The 27394-nt window shown below is 39.8% G+C and overlaps 1 protein-coding gene across 2 annotated transcripts in view; it reads left to right on the forward strand.

The window, feature by feature from the left end:
- gli3 (GLI family zinc finger 3) overlaps positions 1-27394 on the forward strand; it is a 110540-nt gene that overhangs the window by 60128 nt on the left and 23018 nt on the right. For both annotated transcript variants that reach the window (XM_030123775.1, XM_030123777.1), the window contains exons 5-6: positions 19156-19361; positions 23492-23653. In XM_030123775.1, the coding sequence (XP_029979635.1) occupies positions 19156-19361; positions 23492-23653 (368 nt within the window). The remainder of the gene's footprint in view (positions 1-19155; positions 19362-23491; positions 23654-27394) is intronic.

The raw sequence follows: 27394 nt of genomic DNA on the forward strand, positions 1-27394 counted from the left end.
ATCAAGAACACGTTATTCACCGAACTTATGTGGGCTTCATGCAGAAATGATCCTAACTACTCTTGAGTCTTTGCACAGGAACAATATTGCCTTCTTGATTAAAAAAGCAGCACTGAATTCCTCAGTGTAGTACTCATCAGTTGCAGTATTACAGCCCAGTCCAACCACCTGATGGCAAATTGGAGTTAATTAGACTTCCAGCTTCAGTTTTGTGCAAGTCTTAGCTGTGGGCCAAACTTTTACGGTGCAACTTCAGCCAAAAACTAAACGACTCTTGGGTTTCAAAAGTGATGCATTCTTGGTAATGTTGTGAGCAGCCGGGCCCAGCAAATAGGCAGTCGACGTATAGCTGTCGCTTGAGGGAAATGGAGGACAGGAGGCGGCTTATGGAGAAATATTGAATTGTTTTAAGACAAGTTCTCCTTGGTGAGGAGAATTAATCGTTATTAGCCCCCTCACAGATATGCCTAAGTACACAGGGACTATTATTGCAGTACTTCCCCATGCAGCCTCTCATTACGGCCTGTAATTACAGTTGGGTTGGCCCTGCGGCAGTTCCATCAATCCAGCCAGCTTCCCCCGCCACGCACACAAGCCAGTCACCACTGGGCATCCGTGGCCGGAGAAAAACACTGCGAACGCCCAGCAGCTTGTTTCCTCTCTGCCACAATGACACATCCACCATCCATACGTGGCAAATGAACAGAATCATATCCTATTACTGTGAAGGGCCTAATTGAAACATGTTTATTTATGGCCCCCGTTTTTAGATGAGGAGCGGGCGTTAGCAGTGCAACTAACGGGCTTCAGCGATATGAGGCGGTGGAATTAAATTAAAAGCTCATAAAATGAAATATGCTCTGTATTAGCTGTTTGACACTTAATTTGCCTTCAAATGAGCAGAGGAAATCACAAATTAACTGTCCTTTGTTTTTTTTTTTTTTTTCCTCTTTACCTCACCTCCCCTATTAGGCAAGGGAGAGCGCAATTACAGACAGAGGCTAATCGTTTAGTTTATGAATTCTTGTGGGGAAGGTACCAATGTGCCATTCAATATTAAAGCCCCTGGGTCAGGAGGGGGTGGGGGTCTCTTCCTGTAGGTGCTTGTGCTTGCTGAGGAACTCGTACATGAAAGAAAGCACCTTGTAAGAGTTTTAACAACATCAGTCTGAGCTAAAACCAATGCAAACTCACAAGAAACATCTTCTGAGATACTATAAACCTCCAGGTAAAGCAAAACTTCAATGTCCCACGCTGCTCCTGGGTCAGAAGTGTTTTCTACTCTGAAGTTGATACTTTTTCTTCTTCTTATCCTTGGACCTTATCTTCTCTAGAGAGAGAAAGAGATCTTCCTGCTCCAGAGAAGATGCTTCCTGCCTAAATAAACACATTGATTGGTGAGGAGCAGTTCTCCATGGGAGCTCTGGTCCCCTCTGCCACAGCTATTGTGTAGGACTGGCTTAATGGGGGATTGAGGGGGAGGCCGGGGCCAAGAAAAGAGACGGTTGCTTTCATTCCAGCTTTATTGCCTGACCAAGGAACACAGCAAAACAAAACAGCCCTCTCATGCAGCTCAGCGCCGGCTCTCGGTCACCCGGAGACCGCTTAGTACAAACAGAGGTATTCGTCACAAGTCAATTATCAGCATCAGAGTTTACTCTGGAGTCCCAGGCCCTCAAGCTTTGAATGGGTCCACTAAAACAACAAAACATACTTATGGGATAAGCAATTGACTCACAACCTTTTGCATAGTTACCATTTGTTGATTTAGTAGAGAATTACTGGAAATGGCAGAGTCAATTTAAGACTTTGTAAAGTTGTGAAGCAAAAACAGTGCTCCGGGGTTTCCAAACTGACTGTGGATTTACAGTTAAATATCTGTATTATTTGGAGATTTGCATAAAAGTACATTGCAGTTATTTGTTGAAACATCTCTGTTTGATGCTTGAAATAAAAAATAGTAATTTGCAAAATGAAAATAGTAAGTGATGTGAAACATATATCGTTAGCCTCATAGCATAATTGCCAAAGTCATATTTTTGGCTGAATTGTGATATCTGCGTAACTTCACTCTCCTAACACTGCTGATTCATTTGAAGCAGATATCACAATTTGGCCAAAATATGACCTTTATGCTATGAGGCTAATGATATACATCCTCCTTGACCAGAAAAGTTTTATTTTAAAGAAATGAACCGTAAAGTCATGGACTGTATGTTCATTATTGTGGATGTAGAGTACAGGTGGAGGCTGTGATGGTGTGTTTCCATGTCCCCAGCCTGTGTGGTTATTTCATTCAGGAGTGTGTTTGTTCAGCTGCAGGCCGTCCTGACTGGAAGGTATTCTAGAAGTACCAGGGGAAAGCACATCTCTGTCATCGCAGCACGACCACAGCTCTGATATGAAAGTTAACAGCAACCCAAATGGAGCTAACTGACTTAAGGGCTGCGTGAGCTGTTGCTTTACAGCTGTTAGTTTACAAAACCAGTGAAATACACTACCAAATTATAGTCTTTTTTTTTTTCACCTCACGAATCACAAAACCTTACATTCTGATTTTAATTTCTGTAGGCTTTTTCACCAATTTCACACCATTTTTCTGCACCAGCTCTTACTCGCTTCCCTCTCGCTGTCCCCTGCCTTTGGCAGAGCGAGTTTTTTTTTTTCGTTCTGTCTTTTTTTAAAAATGTGTGCTGTGTTGTTTTGTTATTTACATAAACTGTTGTCAGAGAGCCCAATCTGGGCATAGAGGAGCGGCGTGTTGCTTAGCATAAAGACCATGGTCTTATCTCAACACCTCCTTCCAGATGGGAAGAGGCCGAGTATTGCAACAAACACACACTCACAAATGCAGACACACACATAATACAAAACAATACAAAGACAAAGGAGGATAGTGTACGTTTTATACAAGCCAAAGGTGTTGTGTAACTGTATTTCTGTATTATAAGTGGGTATTTATGGTGTCATCTGACCTAACTGTGCTAAGGCCTCATTTATTAACAGATCACTTTAGGCCATTCTTAGCATGCATTTTTTTCTACAAGGACCGACACAGTATTTTTTTTTTTTTAAACAAAATGCTCTATTTTTTATTAACTGATAATAATTGTGTTCTCAATTAAATAGAAATTGGTACAAATCAGAGCATCTTTGTCATTTTACTATGAATATTTGCATTTGAATATCGTCTAGACTAAGGCAGAATGTGAAGTGGAGTCATAAATTACAATAAGAATAAATGATTATTTCATAATCACATCTGATAATCTCTGTCCAAATATGGCCGCTGTCACCATAAAGCAGGGTGTGAGATGAGGGCCACTTTTTCATCTTACTCTCTAACTGTCCAAAACCCATTCTGTGTGACTTCATAGGTCACCCCTCTCTGGTGCAGTCACTGATTTCCCTCCATCCTCCCTGCCTCCCCCTCTCCTCTCTCTCTCCCTCTCTCTCACCCCTTCCCCCCTCTTTAATACTTTTTCTATGGAGTAAGTCGGGGGGACAGGCGGTCACGCAGTAGCTGGCTTCATGATTAATGGTGTTTATTCTTGACAGAAGGCTCCTTTATTTATCTGCATTGCAGTTTCACTGATACTATCAGTCACCTGAATGAAAAATATTCAGTCATACCAATTTTGCAGTATAATTGAGTAGAGTCACTTCCTTTCAGTTTTTTTCCCCCCACGCTCTTCTCTCCCACTCTATCTGGCAGCCTTATCATTGCCACAGTAATTTTCGCGCTGCGTTGTTTGATATGGAGAGGCTGGCTTTAGCCGTATTTGACATAAAGCCTCTTCAATTTTCACTGGAGGAAAAAAAAAAGGGAAGAAAGAAAGTTGTGCACCACTCTGTGAAAATGTGTGAGGAGGGGAAAGTATCTCTCCCTTTTTTTCTGAGGCAATTTCAGGATTTAGAGAGAAAGGAGATAAATGCCTAAGCAGAATTGTGGGCAGATTGAAGTTACAGTATATCTATTTTTTTGTATTACACCAGTTTCATAGCTCTAAATGGCCGGTGTACTGTTTTTTTCTATTTATTCTGTGTGCAGGGCTGTGATATTTTTAAAGAAACCTGCGTGTTTTGTGAATGATGGATCCTGCAGGTTGGGTGGAGAAAAAAAAAAGAAAGAGGTTTCACACCACAGACATTTGACAAGGCCTGTAAAAGTTTTAGGGTTGAGTCATTACCCATGGAGATCTGTTAAGACACGTCCCAAAACTCTACTTACTAGGCAAGGACTACCTGCACTGAAACTGCCACTGGACCCATTCAGATAGATAAATAGATAGACTTTATTTCAAGCATAAGTAGGCAAAAGAATCAGCAAATATATATAGGGTGTCCCATAAGTCTCCATACATAGGAAAAATAAACGTTTCTTGACATAAACCATTTTTATTTATATAATATGCTCTATATGACTGCCATTTTGTCGGGAACACATTTCAATGCGTGTCCTCCACTGCTGAAGAACTATAAAGAAGAAATATAAAGAAATACATGTTAGAACCATGGAATGTATTTTGTCTCCTATGTATGGAGACTTATGGGACACCCTGTACATTTAAACAATATATGGAAATAAATCTACTAAAAAAAAAAAAAGAAAATCAAATGTCACATAATGTATAACTAATGCATTGTGGCTCTTTAACAATACTTTATGTCCGAAAAGGAGTAGGAAGAAGCCAAGCTATCAAAATATTTTACATATAGTAGTATAGTGATTAAATACATGCATTTTGATGCTTTTTACAGTTTTGTACATGGTTTATGACTGATTTAGAATGTCTTAAAGGCTAATGGTTGTCCAAGAAAAGAACATTATTTTAGTATTTTATAATCCACAGTTCAAACGATCCCTTACATAATTTTTTTTTTTTTAGATGCAAATCATCTGGCTGCCGTTCGACAATTTTTACTCACTCTGTCATTTCTACAATGAGAGTCCCAGGTTGAATTTAATTTTAAGCTCCATTAAAAATATCTTTGAAAAGAAGAAAAAAAAGGAACACTGCGATTAAAAAAAAGGGAACACATTAATCTCTAATACAACCTTCAGAATTTGCACATGTAACATATTAGTAGATTTGATTTTCTATACATGAGTCATTTGCCCCCTCTTCATGTTTGAGATCTCAATTTGTAGCTCTCCCATGGAGCACAATGGAGAACCAGGTCTGAGGGGAAGAGATAACAGGCAGGTGCCAAAAGCTCTGCGCTAATGTGTGTGTGATTCTGCACTCACACACACACGAAATTTCCGCGCTAGTGTTTGTGTGTCTGTTGTAGTCTTGCCTTTTTAACTTATGATTCTACCCTCTTAAAAGCACATAGAGAAAAATTACATTTAAGCACATTATTCTAGACATTTTGTAATCCATCACGCAAACATTTTCTACAGTATAGAAGCTTTACTAGATGAAATGTGCAATAATGATTTATATGATTAATAAAGAGCACATAAGTCAAATCTTCTTGTGGCTTTGGTGGTTACTTATTTGATGGGTGTGGCAGGCTGTCACATTTATGATCCATTCTGTTTCATAATTGGCTTTGTTAAAGACCCTCCTCTCATTGGTGGGGAGCTATTACAGAACAGCAGTGACTTGTCAAGATATTACCCAGCGCCGGCAGCGCGCCGCCTCACGTCATCTCTGCAACCTCAGGCGGCCGCTGTCCTCACGCCTGCTTCTCTTCACAAATAGTAGTAGTAACAGCAGGTTCCTTTAAAAAAAAAAAACTGCAAGGCTCCAGCTAAGAGAAGCTGCCACTTGGAATTACCTTTCTGCAATCAGAGGAAATACTGATTTTTACAAAGGAAATATTTTACCCCTTACCTAATATACAATAATTGATTTAAGTGTAAGTAGGTCACGCTGAAACAGGAGAAATTAAGAGTCAATATCGAGAGTTTTGACTCCTGTGCCCTGCAGACGTCATGGTGTAGCAGTGCAGAAATGTGGAATTTCCATTACTCTGATCTCTGGGCTCTGGGCTCCAGACCCCGCGATCCCACTCTGGGGGCCAGTTACAGCAAGTAACGAGACCAGGGGAACAGGGTCATAAATCCTCTCCAACTCTACTCATTTTCCATCCTCCCTCCGTCCCTCCCTTTCCTGCCTCTCTCCTTTGCTTCCATCTCTCCTATAGCTGAGAATTCAGCCGATGATCGGGGGGCCATAAATGCAACAATTTAAAATATTACCACATGTTGGTTTTTAAAATGGCCTTAGTAGAGGCTCTGCTAAAGACTATTGACAGTTTTAATGTGGGAGGAAATCAGTTCATTACCTCGGCTTCTGTATCTCTGCTCCCTTCTCTACTTATCTCCTACATCACCGAAAATTTCACTCTTTTTACACTTTCCTCACCAATGAAAATTAATTCATATCACATAAAGTGATTGTATTTTCTCAGCTCTTTGTTATCTCTCTTATCAGATGTGGCGACCATTACATCTGATAGTGTGATAGAGAATGGTTTCATCTAATAATGTCTTTTGTTGGAGTTGTTCAGAAACATTTTGCAGCTTCCGCCTCTCATGGCACCTTCCTTTTTTTTTTCTTTAAAGAGGGTCAGCATGTGAAATGCCTTTCCTCCCTTCCAGCATCCGGATGGAGCTGCACAAATATGCATAGTCACGCACACAGCTGCAGGATGACCGCACTTTCCTTTAAGAATGCAGCAAGCTTTTCTTGTGTGTCTATCATTTGCATGATATCTCGGTGTCAGTCGGTTTTTCTAAATGAAGAAAGAAAGTTTACTTTGAGAGATTAAATCTGGCTCGGAAACATCTCATCTTGCCAAAATGTTTCAACTCGGACTTATTAAGAATTCCCTCCCATTCATATCAGTTTCACTTGTGTAGCAGGTTTGTGAAACATCCTCCTTTGGGTATATCCAAAATTTCCACAAGTCTGTGTTTAAGCCTCCCAATGCTTCATCAAGCCTGGGCTTGGCACCACCACGCACTCAGCCCCTTCATGATTAAATATCAAGGAACTCCACTTGACATTTTATTAGTCCAACAAGATGGATGAAATGGCCAGAATAAAGTAGGCTGTGTCTGTTCACTTTCCCAACAGCGCTTGCCTTTCTTCTTGTCCAGCTTTTCTTTTTCCTTCCCCTCCTGTAGAAGAAGTATGTATTAGGAAAACGTGATGGATTTCATTCTGAAAAGGAGATTTTTAGTGCGGTGAAGGAAACATATATTTTTTGTGTCTTGTACCTGATGCTCCTGTTCTCCTCCCTGTGTGTCTCTGCCCTCCCCCCCTCCCTCCTTTTCCACCCGACCCCCTTTTTTTTCTGTTGTTCTACCTCAGATCTCTGTCTGAAGGATTAACCATCTCCTGCAGTGTGTCTCTGCTGTCTTGTATCACTGTGTATTGTTTGTGATTTGCTCAGGCCCATCCGTGCGGCTGCTCATTTCAGCAGCCCAGTGTGATGTGGTGAATTGAGGGGGATCATGCGGAGCCGTCTCATGGATCCACGCCACTCCTCGCAGCCCTGGGCCACACTCATTCTTCTCACTTCCCCTCACCTGAGATGGGCAGCGCTCACAGATGCGGACACTCATTACTGACTTGTTGGGTAGTGGAGGCGATGGGGTGTGGAACCTTACCCTGTTTAGCTGCAGGCATCAGCTGAGTTTTTGTGTAAAAAGCGTCAGGGAGACATCCAGCCATCGAGACACTACTTGAGAGGAAAAGGAAAGATAGATGCGCTTCCTCCCTGTTTTCAGAAGTTTAACACTTCAACACCCAGGAGTCCCCTCCTGTCTTCTCTCTAGCCTGGGGCATGCCAGAGGAACTCAAAACTGACTGAGAGCAGCTCTAATTCCACACGTGTGCTTACTCTCTTTGAATGAAAAAAAAAAAAAAACAGTAATCAAGTGCGTAATTTCAGTGAGGCTAGATGAAGGTAGAGTGTTTCATGTAGATTGCTGTTTGTAAAAGGGTTTGCAAAATCAAGCATGAGGACCAAAGAGGAAACTGTTTTTTTTTTTTTTTGGGTCTCATGTTTGGTCCCTGATTCCAGCGTGCTTGAAATTGCAGGAAAAAAGGCTGGCTCATTTTGTATAATTTTACTTTCATGTTTTCATTTTCTTGCTATATGCACTAATGATACATTTCAGCAGACATTCTTATCTCAATAGCTGAAATTACATTTAATTGCAGTGTGGAAAAATGGTTTTCAAAACAGCCTGACCCCCCCCCCACCCCCTGCAGCGTAGTAATGCCAAACTTAAACTCTTTTAAAAAGGCAAACAGACTCACTCATTGTGTGAAAACCTACACTGAAGAAGGAAAGGATGAGCTGTTTTTCATGAACTCACTCATTTTGCAGCTGAAGTGTACAGTATGTTGCAGAGAGGAGTCTTGATCCAATACAAGAAGCATTTTTCATGTGTGACACACCATAAGCGGGTTCGTGACCCCTCTGGAGCCTCTGACACCTGGACCCGTTTGTTATGACTTGAGTCTGTCACACTCACTGACGCTTACCGATAAACATGTGTTATCACTTCAGTAGCGTGGAAGTGATACGTGCCTACAGGGATGTACTGTACATCTGTCTGCGTGTGCGAATGTGTGATCTTTCTGCTGCTTTTACGCAGAGAATGTGAGTGTGACTAAAACACACTGAGGGAGGAGACGGAGAAACTGAAGGAGAGTACGAGGTATTGAGCAGGACAGCAAGTGTGTGTGTGTGTCTGTGTGTGTATGTGTGTGTGCATGGGAATGTCTGGCACGCCTCCAGATGTATCCCACAGAGAGGGAATCCTGCTTGATGTGACCATGAATAGAAATTCCCCACCCCTTGAACCCACCCAGCCCTTTGATGTCAGGGGGTCACAGAGCCCTCACAGCTCCAGGGGGACATAGTTACCCTGAACGCTTGGCAACCTCCTCATGCCCTGCCAGGCCCATGGCTTCTTCTGCCCAGCCTGAAGAAAGGCTTAAAACACAGTCTGCTGTAAGGAGGAAATTTAGATTACATGGGCTGTATAACTGTTGATGCTCATATAAAAGGCTCAGACTGCAGTGACTAAGCAAAATTTAATTATTCTAAATTGTAATAATCTGAATTCTAATAACTAAGAATGTTCTTCTGGCTTTTGTAAAGAGATCTCTCTGTCCACCATGTATACAAAATGAATATGCAACTGGATGCAGTTGTTTCTTCTTTTGTCGACCCCAGTGTTTTCAGAGAGTTCTCTAAAAGTGTTTGCTAGATTGGAAATATAAACTCAGACTCAGCTTTATTGGCATTCAATCAGTGGTACATGATATTATGAAATATAGAATAGAGTAGAATAGAATATAATAGAATAAGGTTTGTCATTGCAAAATACCATTGTACAATACAAAGAAATTTGGTTTTACGTTGTGTAAGGTGCTCAAGTAAAATACGCACATCAAGTATACAGTCGAGAATAAAAATACAAGGGTAATACAGTCAAGTAAAAAGACAATGTAAGTATAAAAAACAGTCAAGTAAAAAATGTCACACACACATATATGCAAACACACACAGAAGTGAGTCCAGTGTCAAATATGCAGAATATACAGGTGATAGTAGTGACTGTAGTGTTAAGTTTTTTTTTTATGTAAAGTGAAGTGGGTAGTGCAATAGTTACCCAAGTTGCTGTGTTTGTTGCATGAAAAAAATAAAAGGATACAATCTGAAATAAAATATATAAATGTTGAATAGAATAGAATAAAAACTACCATCAAATACTCAAAAATATATATTTAAATAAACTCCTGAATATGTACAATATTGCACAGTATACAGCAACAGTAACAGTTAAAGTGGTGGTGCATGTAGCAGCAACAGTTCAGCTGCTCTTTCCAAGTTCAAGAATGGAATAGTTAACTCAAATCAGACACTTTATGACAAGTGAACAAACTATACACATGAAAACTTCCAGACCAATGGAGTAAGTAGACTGTAAGGTAAACTTGGAACAACCCAAAATTAAATACCTTCTGTTGACTTTATTTATTTCCTGGCAAAGCCATATTAGATTTTTAGCATTTAACGTCAAAATGTATAGTCCCATGCGTGAAATTGAATCTTTCTTGTGCAAATAACCAGTACCCAAACTATTCATAGTAGTTACAGTACTTTCAGAGGAGAATACAATCTCCACATTTTACTGATGTATGTGTTGAAACAAGAAAAAACAACACTGAAAAGATCAAAATCATAAACCATCTGACAAATAATGTCACAGCAACAACACAGCAACCTCTTACTGTGGTGTAGAGGGATTTCCGTACATTCTTCCATGGATGAATGTTTCACCTCATCTAAATCTCGTTGCTCTTGAAAATACACCCCGACTATGAGGTCCCGTCATCAAGTCTTAACAGGATTGAGATATGGGTTCTGAAAGGCCCATTCCAGGGTCTAAGTAAAGCAGTCCCTCAGCATTATTATTACCATGTTCAACACAAAAGCACCAGTTTTGTCACATCAGACCAAAGGAACAATCCCCATGTTTCAAATTATCATTGGGGAGTGTCATTTTAACTCTAATCTGCTTCAGTGGGAGGAGTTTTACTGACATTGATGACCACCATGATGATGAGACCTCGCTACACTCTTTCTTGAAACCTCATGACCAGTTCAGGAATAATCATTTTTGTTCAGATCCAGTTGGTCTTGCTGATATTATTGGAGATTTTCCAATCCAGAGTCTTTCACCAGGTTTTTTTCCAAATAGAATGCATCACCTTGAACTTTGCTTTGAGTCCTCATGAATTCGCACACCCAAGCAGACAAATGAGAGCACTTTAGTCATTGGGTCTTACGGATGGGGTTGGGTCTTCCTTTGCTTTTTGAATAATTAAGTTTCTTGTTACCAAAATTTTAAGACAATTCCATCTCAGTCTAACCTTTAGGTGCTGTTAGTTCCTCACTGTTGTCCATTTAGTAGAGGCCAGTATGGACTAAATGAGTCCAGATGGGGTTCAGGTGTGGTTTGAAAGCTACGACAATTCAGTTTTCTTCATATGTACACAGGGTTTATAATTTTGACCTATACATCTGTTCAGTACCTTTGTACAGAGATTTTTAGAGACTTCCAAAATGTAACAAAAGTTCCTTTACACTGATGAATGTTTCACTCTCTGTAAAGTTTTATGAATGATGTCAGCATTGGACTAAATCTCAGAAAAATGTTCCTGGGGGTCTAGTAATATGACTGCAACTGTGGCTTCATTGACAGCAGAAATGGAAAAATCAGTGACATCATCTGCAATGTTTGATCCATCGCAGACATATTAAAAGATAGAGTCAAAGAGAATTGAAGGCTAAAGACAGCTGTCATCCCAACAGCCCCAGCCAGCACATATACAGGGTGGGGAAGCAAAATTTACAATATTTTGAGGCAAGGATTGAAAGACAGTGTATGACCAATTAGTTTTTTGAAAGTCGTGAGAATTTATTTACCACAAGAAAATTTACATAATAGAAAATGTTTTTATTCTATGTGTCCTCCTTCTTTCTCAATAACTGCCTTCACACGCTTCCTGAAACTTGCGCAAGTGTTCCTCAAATATTCGGGTGAAAACTTCTCCCATTCTTCTTTAATAGTATCTTTAAGAAAGTCGATATTGCTGTGTGATGTTCTATTGGTACCATGTTCTAAAACACCCCAAATAGCAGAATCCAGAGGGTTTAGATCTGGGCTAGAAGGCGGCCATAAACATGATTCCCAAAAATTGCTAAAGTTGGATTTGTTGCTGTTGTCAACAAGTGTTTTGGTGTTCTTGTGTAAGATTTTAACTTCAAATCATATTTTACTGCATTTCTAACGGTCTTGTTGTCTACCTCAAATTCAATTGCCATTTTTCTCATGGATTTGGTTGGATCCTTTAGGATTTTGGGTTTGAGAGCTTTAATAAAAGCTTTGGTACGTTTTTTGTTGCTTCCTCCACTTCCAGACTTTCTCGTAATAGTTTTGCTCATAGTCATTCTCTTCTTTACATTATAAACAGTCTTTATGGACACTCCAACTATTTTTGAAATCTCCTTTGGTGTGACGAGTGCATTCAGCAAATCACACACTCTTTGACGTTTGCTTTCCTAATTACTCATACGGGCAAAAGTTTCTGAAAAGGTATGGATAATAGTGTTAGGTATGATTATGACATCGATATATGTTTGATTTCAAAACAATTGACGTAGTGCCTTCTGAGAAAAAACAACTAAATGTTGATTGTAAATTTTGCTTCCCCACCCTGTATAGAACATTAAGTCATGTTTGTGAAGGACTGAAGAAACAGCAATGGTATGGCACCTCTATCAACTTTGGAGGGTATAATGTTGATGCATTTTTAATGTACATATCAGTGTTTTTCAACCTTGGGGTCGGAACCCCATGTGAGGTTGCCTGGAATTCAAATGTGGTTGCCTGAAATTTCTAGTAACTGATTAAAAAAAACAAACAAAAAAATAATTACTAATAAAAAATATATGGTCAGTTGACAGAGACAATCACAATTGATAAAAGACATGACAAACTCTGAAGCTGAAACTGAAGCACTGTGATAATGTTTATCTTTCAAATGTTCATTGTGGTCGGTTTCAGATGCTGCAGCTCTTTCATAATTCATAGTCTGAGTTATTGTTTGTTCAGTATTAATTGTCAGCCTTGTAAATCCAAGCTGGACTCACTGTACTTATCCCGACGAAGGAAAATAAAATTCCCACTTTGTGCAGTAATTTTCTGCCTCCGTCCATAATAATGTACTTTATATAGACTAAATGTCATCTGAAATTAACATTAATTTGCAACATACTATTACAACAAACTATTGCATGATCAAAAACAAAGTAATTTTGGCAAAAAAAGGTGTCTGTTTTGAATGTCTGGTGTCACCAGAAATTTGTGATGTTAAAATGGAGTAACAAGCCAAAAAAAGTTGGGAACCACTGGTGTATATGCTATTTGCGAAATTAGTTGAGTCATCAATTCCTTGCATCAAACCATAGAGATCTGGAGGTCTGGGAGAAAGAGTAAAAATAGGTTTAGTTTAATCATTTGGAATTGTCATTGTTAATGTGGAAAATAAAGTAATTCAATGTACGTCATTGGCAGAACTCAGTAAAGACTTTCTCATCTAACCATTAGGAATCCAGAATATATGCACCATCCTCTGTTTGTGTCTGTCTCTCAGTCTCTTTCTCCGTCTGTCTCTTTCGCTTTCCCCCTTGTCTCAGCTCCCTCTCCTCTCTCCTTGGGTCTCAGCTGGCTCTGTTCCTGTGGCCCTTTGATCTCATTGAAAGGGTTTGGAGCTTTAAAGTGCTTCTGTTTCCGCTGTCAGGAGCCCCTCTCTTCCTCCTCTCTGGTTTAGGCTTTCAGAGTGGTGGCAGCCCGGTGCTGTGGCTGGGTGGGTTAGGGGTGTGGGAGGTGGGCTGTGGGGGCAGGTTTCTATGAGGTGGTGAGATTGAGGTGAAGTTGGCGGGAAGGGAGGAAGGGAGGGGTGGATGGGGGGTAGGAGAGGACCTGACACCTGAGTGATCTCAGTTCCCTCAGTCCAAAGCTCCAGTTCCCACCTCAATCAGCACCTTCTGACCACAGGGGCAAGGTGTCAAGAAGAGATCCCCGGATTTTCATATCTCTCCTTATATTTTATGTACACACAAAATTTTTTTTAAAGAGCTGCACCCACTTTCAGGACAAAATCATCACTTTGAAGAGTGTAATGCAACCTTACTAAGACCTGGGGACATTCAAAGCAATTGGATTATTGGATTTGGACAAGTTTCCTTATGGCCTTAACTTCTGCAAAATACACATAAAGAAATGGCTGTGGTATTTCATGCACAGCCATTTCATGCTCAAATTCAAAAGTATTTTGCAAAGCACTGCTCCTGTTTTAGCAGACTGTTGTGTCAATACCACCAGGCCTACCAGCTGCACCACAATGATACCTTCTGTCCTTAGTGAAGTCATCAACCTTCACCGCAACTGTGTGTTTCTGCTGTTGCTTTTCACCGAAAAGAATTATTAGTGTTGATATAACCTTGTTCCAAACAAAGCTTCAAGGCCTGTTTACATGAACACACACCCTGTATAAGACCTCAAAATCTTTTAGAGGGCATATTTACACATGGAAAGTGTATATTCATCCGGTGAAATAAGATGACAGTTTAAAATCCACAGACCGCCCCATGTAAACACACAGTGTCTTAAAGAGGCACTGGCTGGTTTAAGCGAGGCCACGTGAAAGGAAATGGCTTCCATATGTCAGAAGCTTGATCTTTTCTTGTGCCCTGTTTGCAGGATGTCTTCTTTGAGGATTATTGGGAATTATAAACCTACAGAGGGAAGCAGAGGAGTGAAGGAAAAGTTTTTTTTCTCTTTCTCTTGTGCTCGAGTAGCTTGCAAACCCTCCGGTACAGCTTTGATGTAAATCTTAAATCAGGTGTAACTAAGACTCTGCTTCTCTGGTTAACACACACCTACAGTACAATGCACTCGGTACACACACCAAACACACACATACACAGGGTGAACACTCATACACACTGCTGCACATTGTCAGATTACTTCCTTCCGTCATGTTGATTAATGCACACTGGCAGATGCTAAGACGATCACTGCGCTGGAGAAATCACGGAGGCTCGGCCTTTTCTTGCTCTTTTCTCTCACATGTATAGAGACACGCACCACACTCCTCCAAAACATCCATCTCTCCACTGTCCTCCTCAAATCCCCTCACACCTGGCTCTGCACCCCTGGAGACCTCCTTTTCCCTCCCCCTTTTCCCAAACTTGCCCGCCCTTCCCTCCCAGATCAGTCCATATCTTCACACACTCCCTTCTTTTCCTCCTCCTGACTACTGTTCATGCTATCTTTCCTTCCTTGTATCCCCCCTCTTTCTCTCTCTCTCTCTCCACCTCACCCCATCCCATCTGTGTCTTCTCCTCTTTCCACTTCACCTTTCAAGGAAACCGAGATCTCTTTCTTCCAGTGCACATGTTGTGTTTCATTCTTTTTTCTGACCACCTCTCTTTTCTTCTCCTCCTCCTTGCCTTCTAGTAGGGCCCTGTTCTTATTTGCTAAGTTAATTGGAAAAACAAGGCAAGCAGAGGCATTTTGCCAGGGTCAGTGTAGGGAGAAGCAGCCAATGCATGACAGGGTTAATCAGTGTCATGGCAGCCAAAGTGGGTGTCTGGCTCTCCTCAAATAGGCATGAGGAGGGCCAGATCGGGGGGAAAAACATCATCAAATTTTTCTACCTTTCCTCTTGGGTTCTTATTTCAATATCTAAAATGTCACAAGTAGTCATACCAGAGACATAGTACCGTAGTATTTGTACTGTACATTCTCCCTTGAAATGGGCCTTTCTTTAATGAGTTTAAGTGGTAGAGTTGCTTAGTGTTGCACAGTATTCCTAATTTTCCTCTTCCATTTACTTCTGTCATATGTGACAAAGCATTTTTTTTCTTTTCTTGCTTTGGTTGCATTTGACTGAGACTGTGTACGTGTTCAAGATGCATGGTCACCCATGTGACATCAAAGTGAGCGACACACTGCAGCTGTGTTGTGATCTGTGCAAATGAGGCATGTAATGCTGGCATGTGGGCACATTACTTACTTATCATAAACATACACACACACACACACACACCTGTTTTGAAGTTTATGGATGACCTCAGCATGGCCTGCTTTGGGTTGGAGGAAGTCAAATTTTTTCTCATGAGTTTCGTGACAGGAGACGTGCGGAACCTCACCAATCGAATGGTGGTGGTTGTTATTCAGTTTCAGGTACAGTCCCTCAAAAGTCTGTCACCTTTGTCGGGCTTCAAAGCCTCGTCGAGAACCATCTGCAAATATCTGAAGCTTTGATAAGGAATGTGATGACGAAATCAGGGATAGAAAAAAAAATGTCAGGAGTCAAGTTTGTGTAGCCTACCTCGACGTTTGGCACGTGCCTCCGACTGCTTGGTCTGACTTAGGTTGTTGACAGGAAAACCAACGTATCCACATTCTTTGACAACAGGAAGTTTCTACTTTTGCTTAGGAAAAAAATATTGCACAATCTGTGCAATAAACAACACCTTGTCATGTAGTTCTTGATTTGAGTAAAGGAGAAACACCCTAAAAAACATATGTACAGGGTTCACATGGGTGCTTGAAGTCCTTGAAAAGTGCTTGAATTTTAGTTTAAGTCCTTGAAAGTGCTTACAATTATAACTCTGTGATGTGATTTATTGATTAATTTTTAATATTAACTTTGTCAGGTTTGACGCCAAGCCAAAGCTACTTACACAGAAGTGATACCTTTTGAAAAATAAAACTTCATGTCAAAAAATAAAATTAGTAGTTGCTCTCAGATGGACTTCAGGTACATTTTCATCTTAACCTTTGTCTCGGTACGAGTGTGTCTGAAGAACGCCGAGTGGCTTCCCCCTTTTTTTGGATAAAACTTTGTGTTCTTCTTTAATTTCTAAACTTTTTGCTATTATGAAACATAATTTTAGATATTTATAGTATAATTCAATGTACATTATTGTGATAAAAAGTGAAAAAAGAAATCATGAGTATATGTATTCCTGTAGCTATGTATTTGACCCCAGCGATAAGGTGCTGGGCTGAAAAAATTTGAAAATGACCCTTAAAAGTGCTTGAACAGTGCTTGAATTTGACCTTGAAAAATGTGTACAAACCCTATATGCAAGAATCTGTCTTTGAGGACTAAAGAACAGTGTAACAAGTATATGCCTATACATTATATGCAGAAAAATTGCACATATGTTATCATGCAATAAATTTGTAGAATATATCATAATCATAAGCTATTGTTGGTTTTTATGGTACTTTAGCAATAATTAACCTTTCTTAACTAGTTAAAAAGGTTAAGACTGGGTGTGATATTAGTATGTTTTATGACTGGGTGCAGTGTTCGGCTAGTTGATCAGAGAACCCTCTTTAGGACATTGTTTTAGAAGATTGACTTAATGGGTTGAAAACCCCAGAGCATACAAATACTGAGATGCCTGTCAATTGCGATGGCAGCGGTTGAAGCTTTGAGGCACACAGGTCAGCCCTACACCTTTCCACACTTTCAACTTTTCCACTAAAGCATCTCCGGAGTTCCCTCTCTGGATTCGTCCTCTTGAGAGTGCTGCTGTTGGTCTGTTCTTCTACATCTGCGGCATCACTGAGACATGTTGTCACACACTTGAACGTGGTAAAAGCCTTGAAATTGTCCCATTGCACCTTCGGGCTAATTACAAAAAAGTTTCTGTGTAGGTGTGTGTGTATGAGTGTGTTTGTGTACACATATGTCTGAGTGTGTGTGCGTTGTTTCCACTCCTCAGGGCTCATTACTGGCCCTGGCCTGAGCTCTTTCATTAGAGGGACTGTGGAGTGGAGGGACGTAAGGGCTGGTAGGGGATCAGGGGACGGGGCGGAGGTCGTAATTGGGCTGTTCCGCTCCCCTGGCCTTGCTCAAGGTCACCGCGAGACAAACTCTTGAGGCCACATCTTTCTTCCCTTTTCTTCCATCTTTTCCCACCCTTTTCTTCCGTTTCTCCTCCTCCTTCTCACCTCCCTCTTAAACCTCCACTTTGCCTCTCCCGCCCTCCTTTGCTCATCCTCTCCTTCTCCTGGGGTCTTTTGTCACAGTAGACTAGTCCACTGGGGAACCACAGAGAAGTGGAGGGGCTAATTCAGTCTAATCTCTTAGCCTGTTAATGTCTGGCTGATATGTGGATTTCTCCACATCCTCAGGGGAAGGCCTTTGTGGTGAAGGCCATCATTATGAAGTTTCCTAGCCCTCCTAGCCAATTATAAAAAGGGAGACAAATTAGTTCATTTCAAACTTGGCTCCAAAGAAGTTTTCCTGATTGTTCTCAACTTTATGTCTCACAGCAGAAAGATGATTCATGAGAAAGGTTTTTGATAAAGAGAATATCCATGTGGTATTCATATTTTCTGCTTAAGAGAGACTATGCATCTTGTGTGAAAATTGCAGACAGAGTTTTTTGTACAACATCGTGTCCGTCATGTGCAATTTAGTACATGGTGTGGACTCAAAGCCAAGCTTGAAGCCATTGGAGTAAAGTGGTGTAGCGTTGCTTGTCTGGTGCTGGCCAGCGGTGAGCTCGGTCTAACGTTTCCCTCTGATTAAGACGCAGTGGTGAAAGCTGTCTTTGATCTGAGGAAATGTCTGCGTAGGGAGCAGTTGGAATGCAGCGCTCTCCTCTCTGCCTTGCAGATGGAGGCACAGAGATAGTGTCACAGTTCATTTGTCCAGTCTCTCCACTGCCAGTCCACCCCCAGTAGTAAAATCTGGAGCCGACCTAATGAAATGAACACAATGTCCCTGTTAAATGTGCAGAGTTTAATAGATTATTGATGTTTTCTTTACAAAGAGATAGTGACATACAGTGAAGGGTCATTTGAATTGAAGGATGTTACCATGTGGTGACTTCATCTACTGTTGATCTGCAGTCGAGATAAAAATGGGTAACTAATGGAGAACATCGATGCCATGTTTTTCTCTTTAAACATTGTTGTAATCGTCTTGTAAAGTCTGCTATTTCCTATTTTTATTTGTGTCTATTTTAGACACTTAAAAACCAAACACTGAGGGTAACAGTAAGTTAAAAAAAAAACAGTAACAACAAAATTCTGATCACTGAAATACGAATAAAATGACAGAGAAAACATGATAGAAAAAATAGAATTTTGAGTTAAATCAGAATAATTTTTGTTTTCCCTAAAGTGGATGAAAATAAAATGTCTTTCAGCGATATGGAACTTTTATTGAACAATGTTTTTGTACATTATATTATAACATCTTCTGATCTTTCATCCTACCTCTTTCAGCTTCTATTAGGATTTTCTTCATTGTCCCTAAAAAGTGAAACTAAACTTATCCTCAAAATGGAATTAAAACTACTTATGCAACTAACTAAAATGAAAGTGAGGGAGTAAATAAAAACTAAAAACTAAATTAAAATCCAACTACTATAACTCTGACCAGTCCATTTTTAAAACATAAAATTCCCCTTTTAGATTGATGTGTCAGCGTTGACAGCCGTCACATTTAAGTGAGTTACATGTTCAAAATGTATTTATTCATATATTCTTTTTGTGTTTTCTCTCCTATGTGTCTGCAGGCCTCCTGCGCTGGCGGGAAGTCCAGCTTTCTCTGATATTTCCCTCATCCGGATCTCACCCCAGCGGAACCCCTCCGTGGGGGCGGAGTCGCCCTTTCACCCTCCGCACCCCTACATCAACCCATACATGGACTACATCCGCTCACTTCACAGCAGCCCCTCCATCTCTGTTTTGTCAGCCACCCGGGGCCTCAGCCCTGCAGATGGTGAATAAAATGAAACGTACACCAACATGCATATACACATGTATGAACTCTCACAGGACAGATGTACACTAAACACGCATGTGCACATCCACACGCAGCCCCAGTGGAGCAGAAATAGCTACTAAGGCTTCAGTAGACCCTTAAAAATAATTGTTGAAATTGATTAGAGAGGTTTGATTGCTATTAGGAGGAATCTCGATTCCCTGTATCGGTTTAATTCCTGTTTGAGATCAGAAGAGGTCAGGTGAGAGGCAACCAGATCCATCTCTATTAAGACCCAGGGGTTGGGGAGATGTTATCTGAGTGAGGGGGAAGGGGGGGGGGGGGGGGGGTAAGAGTATTATGAGTGTGGCACAGTCTGTGTGGGTGGGGGTGCAGGTTGGAGGGAGGCTAATCCTTTTGATCTGTGAGTCATGTCAGAGACCTCTGGAGGATGCATCAGTGAGCGGCAGGGTCACGTACAGTTACACCGCTCACACTGAGGGAGGGTCGGATTCAAGTTCAGTGTCGGGGGGGTGGGGAGGTGGTCGATTATTGTGGTGTCCTGCAGGGAGCGTTTGTACCCTGAGATGTGCAGATCGAAGCAGACTGAGAAATCAATTAAAGAGGACAAACAAGCAAAAATAAATTACAAAAGATGATTCTCCTGAAGAACTCTACTGCTCTTCTAAATATGATATTTCCAGTTTAGTGTCAGTGTTGATGAAGTTACTGTTAAAAGGTGATACGCTACAGAGGTAATTTAATTATTTCATCACAACTTGTTTAATCTGATTCTGTTTTCATTACTTTTCTTACGTTTTCAACTAAAGAAATAAAGATGAAATGCCCTAAAACAATATTCACCCAGGCAGACTAAACCTCTCAACACAAGGTTGTATGAAATTTTATTAGTCTTAACGTAAATTCTTCAACATAATGTAAATTAAAATCAGGATGTTGTGATTTTTGAAGAGTTTTCAAACTGAACTCTGACTGTAGTAAAGCTAAAATGCAGCCATAGCCTCTTAACAAGTTTACATTCAACTAGAACTATCACTAAGGCCGTGTTGCAGAGGTCATATAAAGATTTAGGTTCGATAGAGGAACACACATTGATCTGATTGGCAAATGCGATGCAGTGCATATTGAAACGAGAACTGATCAAAACCATGGTCAAAATGTGCATACTGCTAAATGTATTTTTTATTATATTTACGCTGTCAGATATAACTTCATACTCACTGAAGAGGTTACTTGTGTCTGATCTAAGTGATTTAAATAAGTGTAGTATAAATATATTTGACAGAACAGCCTAGTGTTTTATGTATTTTCAGAGCTGTTTTTACTACATGTAAGTAGAGAGAAATTACAACACAGTAATCAAACCTGTCCATGAAAGGTGAGCTGATCAAGGAGCTCCAAAGCAATTCTTCACCTTAAACTCATTTTCGTTCAGGGGTCAAATTCAACCCAATATGATCTCATCTGGGCAGGACCAATAAAATACAAACTGTGAAAAAATGTAAATTACATTAGAAAAAATGTTCACATCTCCTTAAAAATTTGAATAACATAAACAACCTGAAATTTCTAAAGAAGAAAAAAAATTAACAATATTATGGCTCAGTTGTGCATTACGACTTTGCAATTACAAATGCACAAAACATTTAATTACAGGCAAAATATTGTTAAAATTGCACTGATTTGCACAGATTGTTCATATTTGTTCAAATTATTCACATTTTGTGTAAAAGGATAGTTTCTAAATGTAAACATTTTTCTGTAATACAACTTTTTTTACTCTAAAACAAAGAAAATTTGTGCTTTTCATCATTTATAGGTTATTATGTAGTATTTTACTGGTTCAACCCACTTGAGATCATATTGGTCTGTATGTGGAACCTGAATTAAAATGATTTTAACATCTGATTGTTAATATCTTCAGTGTAATTTTTTTCACAAATTCATCCCACGAGCCAGATTGAAAACCTTTGGTGGGCTGGTTTTTGGCCCACAGGCCGCATGTTTGACACCTGTGCCTTAAAGTCTTAAAAATGGCCTGATGATCTATTACGCCACTCATGTCCTCAGCCGCCAACTTTTAGACACTTCAGCAGCAGAGCCCCCACTTTAGCTCCTTGCCTTGTGCTGAAGTGTGTTTCTGAAATGGCAGATAGCGGGGGCATTTCCTCGACACCGGCGCACTCGACTTCACCTCACCCCAGTCTGTTAAAAGCCGCGTCTGAGTGAGGACCCAGAGTGTCAACCTCACTCAGCTCCTCTCATCTGCTCATCTGCTCTCTGCACTCCGACGCCGCTCTTTGTGCATGGGAAGTATACGTTAAAACCTCTACCCTTCAATTTTCCATTACCAAATCATAATGCACACCAGCCTCAACCCGCTTTAAATCAAAAACGTTTCTCCAACCTACCACATGATCCCCTTTCAGTTTATAATGCTTTGAATTGTGAATGAGGCACCTAATTAGTCCTTTAATCAAGCCTGTGATTAATTAACCCATCAGCTTTTGTGCTGTTAGTATATCACCCTGCTTACAGAGAGGCTCTGTCTTCAATATGCAAAGGTTTTTTTTTTTTCCAGGAAAAAGTACATTTGAATAATGATGAATTAATTAACAGAATCTAATGGAGATTTGAAGTGGGTGGGATTTAGTGCCACCCTCTTGCTGCCACACATTTGCTTTCACATCTTTTTTTTTTTTTTTTTGCTCCTCCCTCACACTTTGTCACTATTTTCCATGTGAGATTGGGTTCAGAGGTAGGTTTTGCCCCTGATCCTATTGTTGTGCTGAAGGAGTGCCCTGTGGCTCACCAAGTCCTCAGGCAAATATCAGTATATCCACGTCAAGTGCCACACTGACAGCCCCCCCAACCCCCCCATCCATTCCCTTACCCCCCTCTTTTGCCTCGAGGATTGCATTCAGATGCCAACAGTTCTGATTTAGAAATTCTGCAAAGCCTTTTTCTGTGCGTGCATCCTGAATGGACCACATTATGACTGAATGCAAAAGCAAAGCTAAGGCGGAACAGTGGAGACAATTAAGAAACTCCCCCTTCTACCGAAGACATAATACCCAGATCGAATTAATTTAGAATTTTTTCTTACATTCATTTAACCAATCATGGATGCATATTGCAGGCATACAGGCCAGCCTTAAGAGGAAATCTCCTCATACAGTGTTTCTTTATTTATTTTCTCTTCAATTGAGGAAAACACTGAGCTCCAGCACTCTGTGGGTCTGAACTGATTCCATATTTGCATCCAAAACCACAGTGTTAGTCTTTTCCGTCTCTCTTTCTTAGAATATTTGCATAAGGAAGCCCACCAGCCGCCAGATGTTTATTTTTAGGCTGTGGTTCAAGGACTTACAGCACTCTATAACTAAGGGAATGACTTGGAAAAGAGAAGCATTTGAGAAAAAGAGAGAGCGATGGTAACGTGGAGGCAGAATCGTTTGCTGCATCTTTATGCATGCAGATCTATCTGGGCAGATTTAGGCCTTTTGTTTTTTCTCTATAGAGTTTAAGGGAGCAGAGTCGAGGAGCAGGTTGCATATCTGCAGACTGCAGCCGCGATGTGTTCAACACACAAGCACCATCTCTGGCAAAAGATGTGTCAGCCCACATATTCTTACCACACACACGTCCACACTATTGTGGTCTCTCTAAGTGATCAAGAAACTGTAAGAGGAAGAGAAAAGGCTGTTTAAGAATTTTATTGTGGGATGATCAGTTATGCTGTGCTCGGCATGAATGCATCAATCAAACACTAATGCACACTCACTGCAATCTCTGAGCAAGCATCCGCTAATCCCAAGTGAGACTCTCTACTTCAGGTGATGCTCCCTGTGCAGCTGTTTTGCTTAACTTGATGGTGTTGCTAATGTGCTCATTATGTTCTGCTGAGCTGATTATCATCTAAAGTAAATGAAAGTAGGTTTATAATGCAGTGCAGGTGCTTTGCCTGTCGTGTTTACCTTACTGCCTAATAATTTTCCTTCCTGTGTCTCTTCCACATTCTTTTTCTGCCATTTCTTTCACCTATTTATTCAAATTCCACTAACTTCTATGTGTCTTCTCATCGATGACCTTCCATCTTTGCTGACCGGACTGTTTTTGTCATCCAGCCCCTCACACAGGACTGACCACAGCAGAGTACTACCACCAGATGGCTCTGCTGGCAGGTCACCGTAGCCCTTACACAACTGACCTGCTCCCCTCTGTGGCATCTTCAGCCGGAGCCAGCAGTGCCAGTGCCCTGCATATGGAGTACCTGCAGGCCATGGACAGTAAGTCTGCACCGAAGCTAAACACGAGCCACAACTAATACATTATATATGAGAGTGAATCCACCTCAAACTCAAAACCACCATGCAATATTGTCATAACTATCCATATTTAAATGATTCCCAGCTGGGGTACTATAAGAGTCGCCTTGAGGCACTTGTAAAGGAGCTTTGATATAAATATAAATCCATATGTATTTGTTAAGAAAGAAAAAGAAACCAAATAGGACTACAAAACTGATGTTTATCGGATTATAAACTGAAACCCTTTTAACAACACATATTGCAGTTGACTATAGCTGACATAAATAGTTAATGAATACAGAAGTTGAAATATCTAAGACAAAATGAACAAAGAAGTGGGTTGTTCTATGTAAAGTGGCATAAATAACATCATAAATATAACATGTATATGTTTTATAAAGGTAGAAATAACAGTTAAGATTTAAACCACATAGTGTATGGTTTAAAGTATAAGTTAAGTCATAAAATAATTAGCAAAACATAATATACAATGGACTAAAAGTAACCAAAACAGTTTAATAAATTGTTCAAAGTGTTAGAAATATTACTAAATTATAAAGTTGATTGTTAATTGTATGTGCTTCATATAGAAGGGAAAAGGTAACCTACACATGCAAAAAATGTAGAAATTGTTCAAAGTGTTAGAAATATAAATAATAAAACTGGAAGATAAATACAATATATGAGCTTCATATAACAGACACATGCTAAAAATGGTTAAATTAACAAATTGCAATAAAAAAAAATATAAATAACAAAATTGCTAGCCAAATGTAATGGCTAAAAGTAAACGAATAGATTAATGCATTGTTCAAATGTAAGTTAAAATAAATAACAGAAGAAAAACAATGAAATTATTAGCTAAAAGTGTTTCATACAACAGGATAAAAGCTAAATACTAATGCACTGTTCAGATTGAACGTATATAATTAAATGGTTGGCTAAATGTATGAATAAACAGCTGTGAGTCCCTACTATATATAAGTAGTTACCCAGGGGCCTAAAGTGCATCAGGGCTGGAAAAAAACCCACTTGTGAGTTTCTTTTCTTTATATATATATATATATATATATATATATATATATATATATATATATATATATATATATATATATGTATATATTATATATATATATATATATATATTATATATTATATGTGTGTGTGTGTGTGTATATATATATATATATATATATATATATATATGTATATATATATATATATATATATATATATGTATATATATATTTCTGATGCTGTTTTTATCAGATTTTAATTTGTCTTTTGTTTTTATGATAGTTGTATTTTGTTGTTCTTAGCCCGCTTTGCACCCTTTGTTATCACTGTTTATACTTATTTACTTATTTATTTCCTTGTTTTATGATTTGTGTACTGCACTTTGGCCAGCTGTAAAGTTCTTAAAGTGCTTTATAAATAAAGTTGGTATGGTATGGTTTTTATGTGAGAACTGTATTGACAGCGGGACCTAAAGTGTAGATTTATAAACCCCTTCTTCACAAAACTGGATAAGATAAATCGCATCTGAAAGGCTGCATTGTACTTTGTAACACGCTCTGTAGTTTGTTGAGTTGAAGTCACTTTTGTGCAGGCCTTTAAACATATTTATTCCTGCAGGAACGAAAGACAACCACCTCATCTCTGTCTATTGTGCTTGCACCTTATTATAAGTGAATCCCAGCACATTATAGCATGGGTGGCCCCAGTGGGAATTCAACCTCTGAGATGCACTTTTGCAGTACACCTAGCATGTGCTATATATAGATGAAACTACAGCTTAAACATAGCAAGGAAGGACCTGCAACTTGACTTTGACATGATTTAAATGAGCTATTGTCTTAATGTGTTGGGCTCAGGACTGTGTGCAGAGGACTTATGCTAATGAGTTATTTTAAAGTGTAAATAGGAAATTAAACGCACACTGAATCTTAGAAAGGTCGGACAGTGTCACCCCTCTCCCTTTGATGAGAATGTATTTAGTCAGGCAGACGCTGCTTTCATGGAAATCCGGGGTGAAGTTCCCCCTATTCCTCAGAACAAACTAATTAAAACTAGCCAAACTTGTGCGGGTATCAGAAAATTAATTGCTATTAAGTGGGAATTGGAATGTCCCACCATTCATCACTGGAGAAATCCTTTCTTCTGTGTCACTTTTTAAGATTAATAGACTGAAACAAAACAATTAGGGCTAAATTTAAGTGGAGATGCAGTGCTCCTCACTTAAAAATCGCCTGTGATCATTGCTGGTAATAACTCATCATGTTACAACAATGTGTGTTCCACGCCTGAAAAATTAACACTTTAAAGCTCTGTTGAATTTAGAAAAAAAAAAAACAACAACACAGAGCCGAGTCTATCAAGAGGCTTTCACTGATAATCTGGGCTACAACGTTACTGTGGCTATTTTAGTCTGTTTCACATCAGAGTAATTACCTTCAGAGAGAGCTGTGTTAATGAAACAATGGGCCTGTCCTGCCTATTTGTGCTTTAATGGGCCATTGTATCCCTCCTTACTGCCTAATTAGTGCCATAGCTCTCATAGATCTCTTCACTTAATTTAGTATTTGTGCTCTTTATTAGTTCATGTTCATTTCACAGCTATGTTTCCCTCTTAAATCAAGGTAATTTTCTTATTAATGGTTTCAAGTCTTTTGAATACTTCAACAGATTATTATTCAGAAGGCCCAAATTAAATGTAATCAGTGTTTATACTTCTTTTCATTACTAGATTGATAATGACCTCTTTAGCAAACTTACTAAAACAGATCAATAAACAATTAGCGACGCATAATTGTAATATTGCTACTTAATTGTAATCACTCGGTTTGAGTAAAAGAAGTCACATTTCAGTTCTAAAACTAAAGTTTTTCTGAGCTTCTTGCTGCTTTTCATTAACGTCGCATAGAACAAAAAGTCTGTCACAGTCTCATATTCACATTCCAGCCCTCCCCTGTGATGGCGTCCCTCTCAGGTGGCCCCTAGGTGTGTCGGCGAGGGTTCAGCCCCAGTTTTAGAGGCTTTTTTTTTTTCCTAACGCCGTCAGTCCGGTCTGTCTGAACCCTCCCTGGCCACAAGAATTAATGACGCAGCGCGTAACCAGGCATCCCGTCCATAAATCAAGAGGAAATTAGAGGGACAGTCCTGCTACGAGGCTGGATGCTCCTCTCTCTGTCTCCCCAGTTGGCCGATTTATCATTTGGGCCGTGCATTAATAAACACCACTCCCATGAGGCTTTGCAGTGGTGGGACGCTGCCCTGCTCCTCAGCAGTACCCCCTTCTCCTAATTCACCACAAGTGGAGGCTGTCCCTCACAATCATGTGGATTCAGCTTGCTTAAAGGTGTCACAAGACAAATTTTCTGCAGAACAACAAAGAACAAAGCTCTGGTCCAGGAGCATAAAAGATAATTTTTGGAAAAGGATTAGGTGTGTTATCTGAGCTGACTAAAACTGTGGTGAAGTCATGTGACAAACCAGAGTGTGGTGCATTGTATTTAGCAATTGTACGTGCTCAGGGATTTATATGTGAAAATGCATGAGAAACCGTTCACTAAGACATTAAAAAGACAGATTTTCCATACAATGACAATGTAAAGGGGGTGTTGCATCCATGCAGCTTCATGCTGTAGTTTAAACTCAGGCCTGCGTTTGCCAGAACACCGCTACTGTTACTGCCGTCTCACACACACACACACACACACA

This window comes from Sphaeramia orbicularis, chromosome 20 (genome assembly GCF_902148855.1).
Source record: "Sphaeramia orbicularis chromosome 20, fSphaOr1.1, whole genome shotgun sequence".
Classification (NCBI taxonomy): domain Eukaryota; kingdom Metazoa; phylum Chordata; class Actinopteri; order Kurtiformes; family Apogonidae; genus Sphaeramia; species Sphaeramia orbicularis.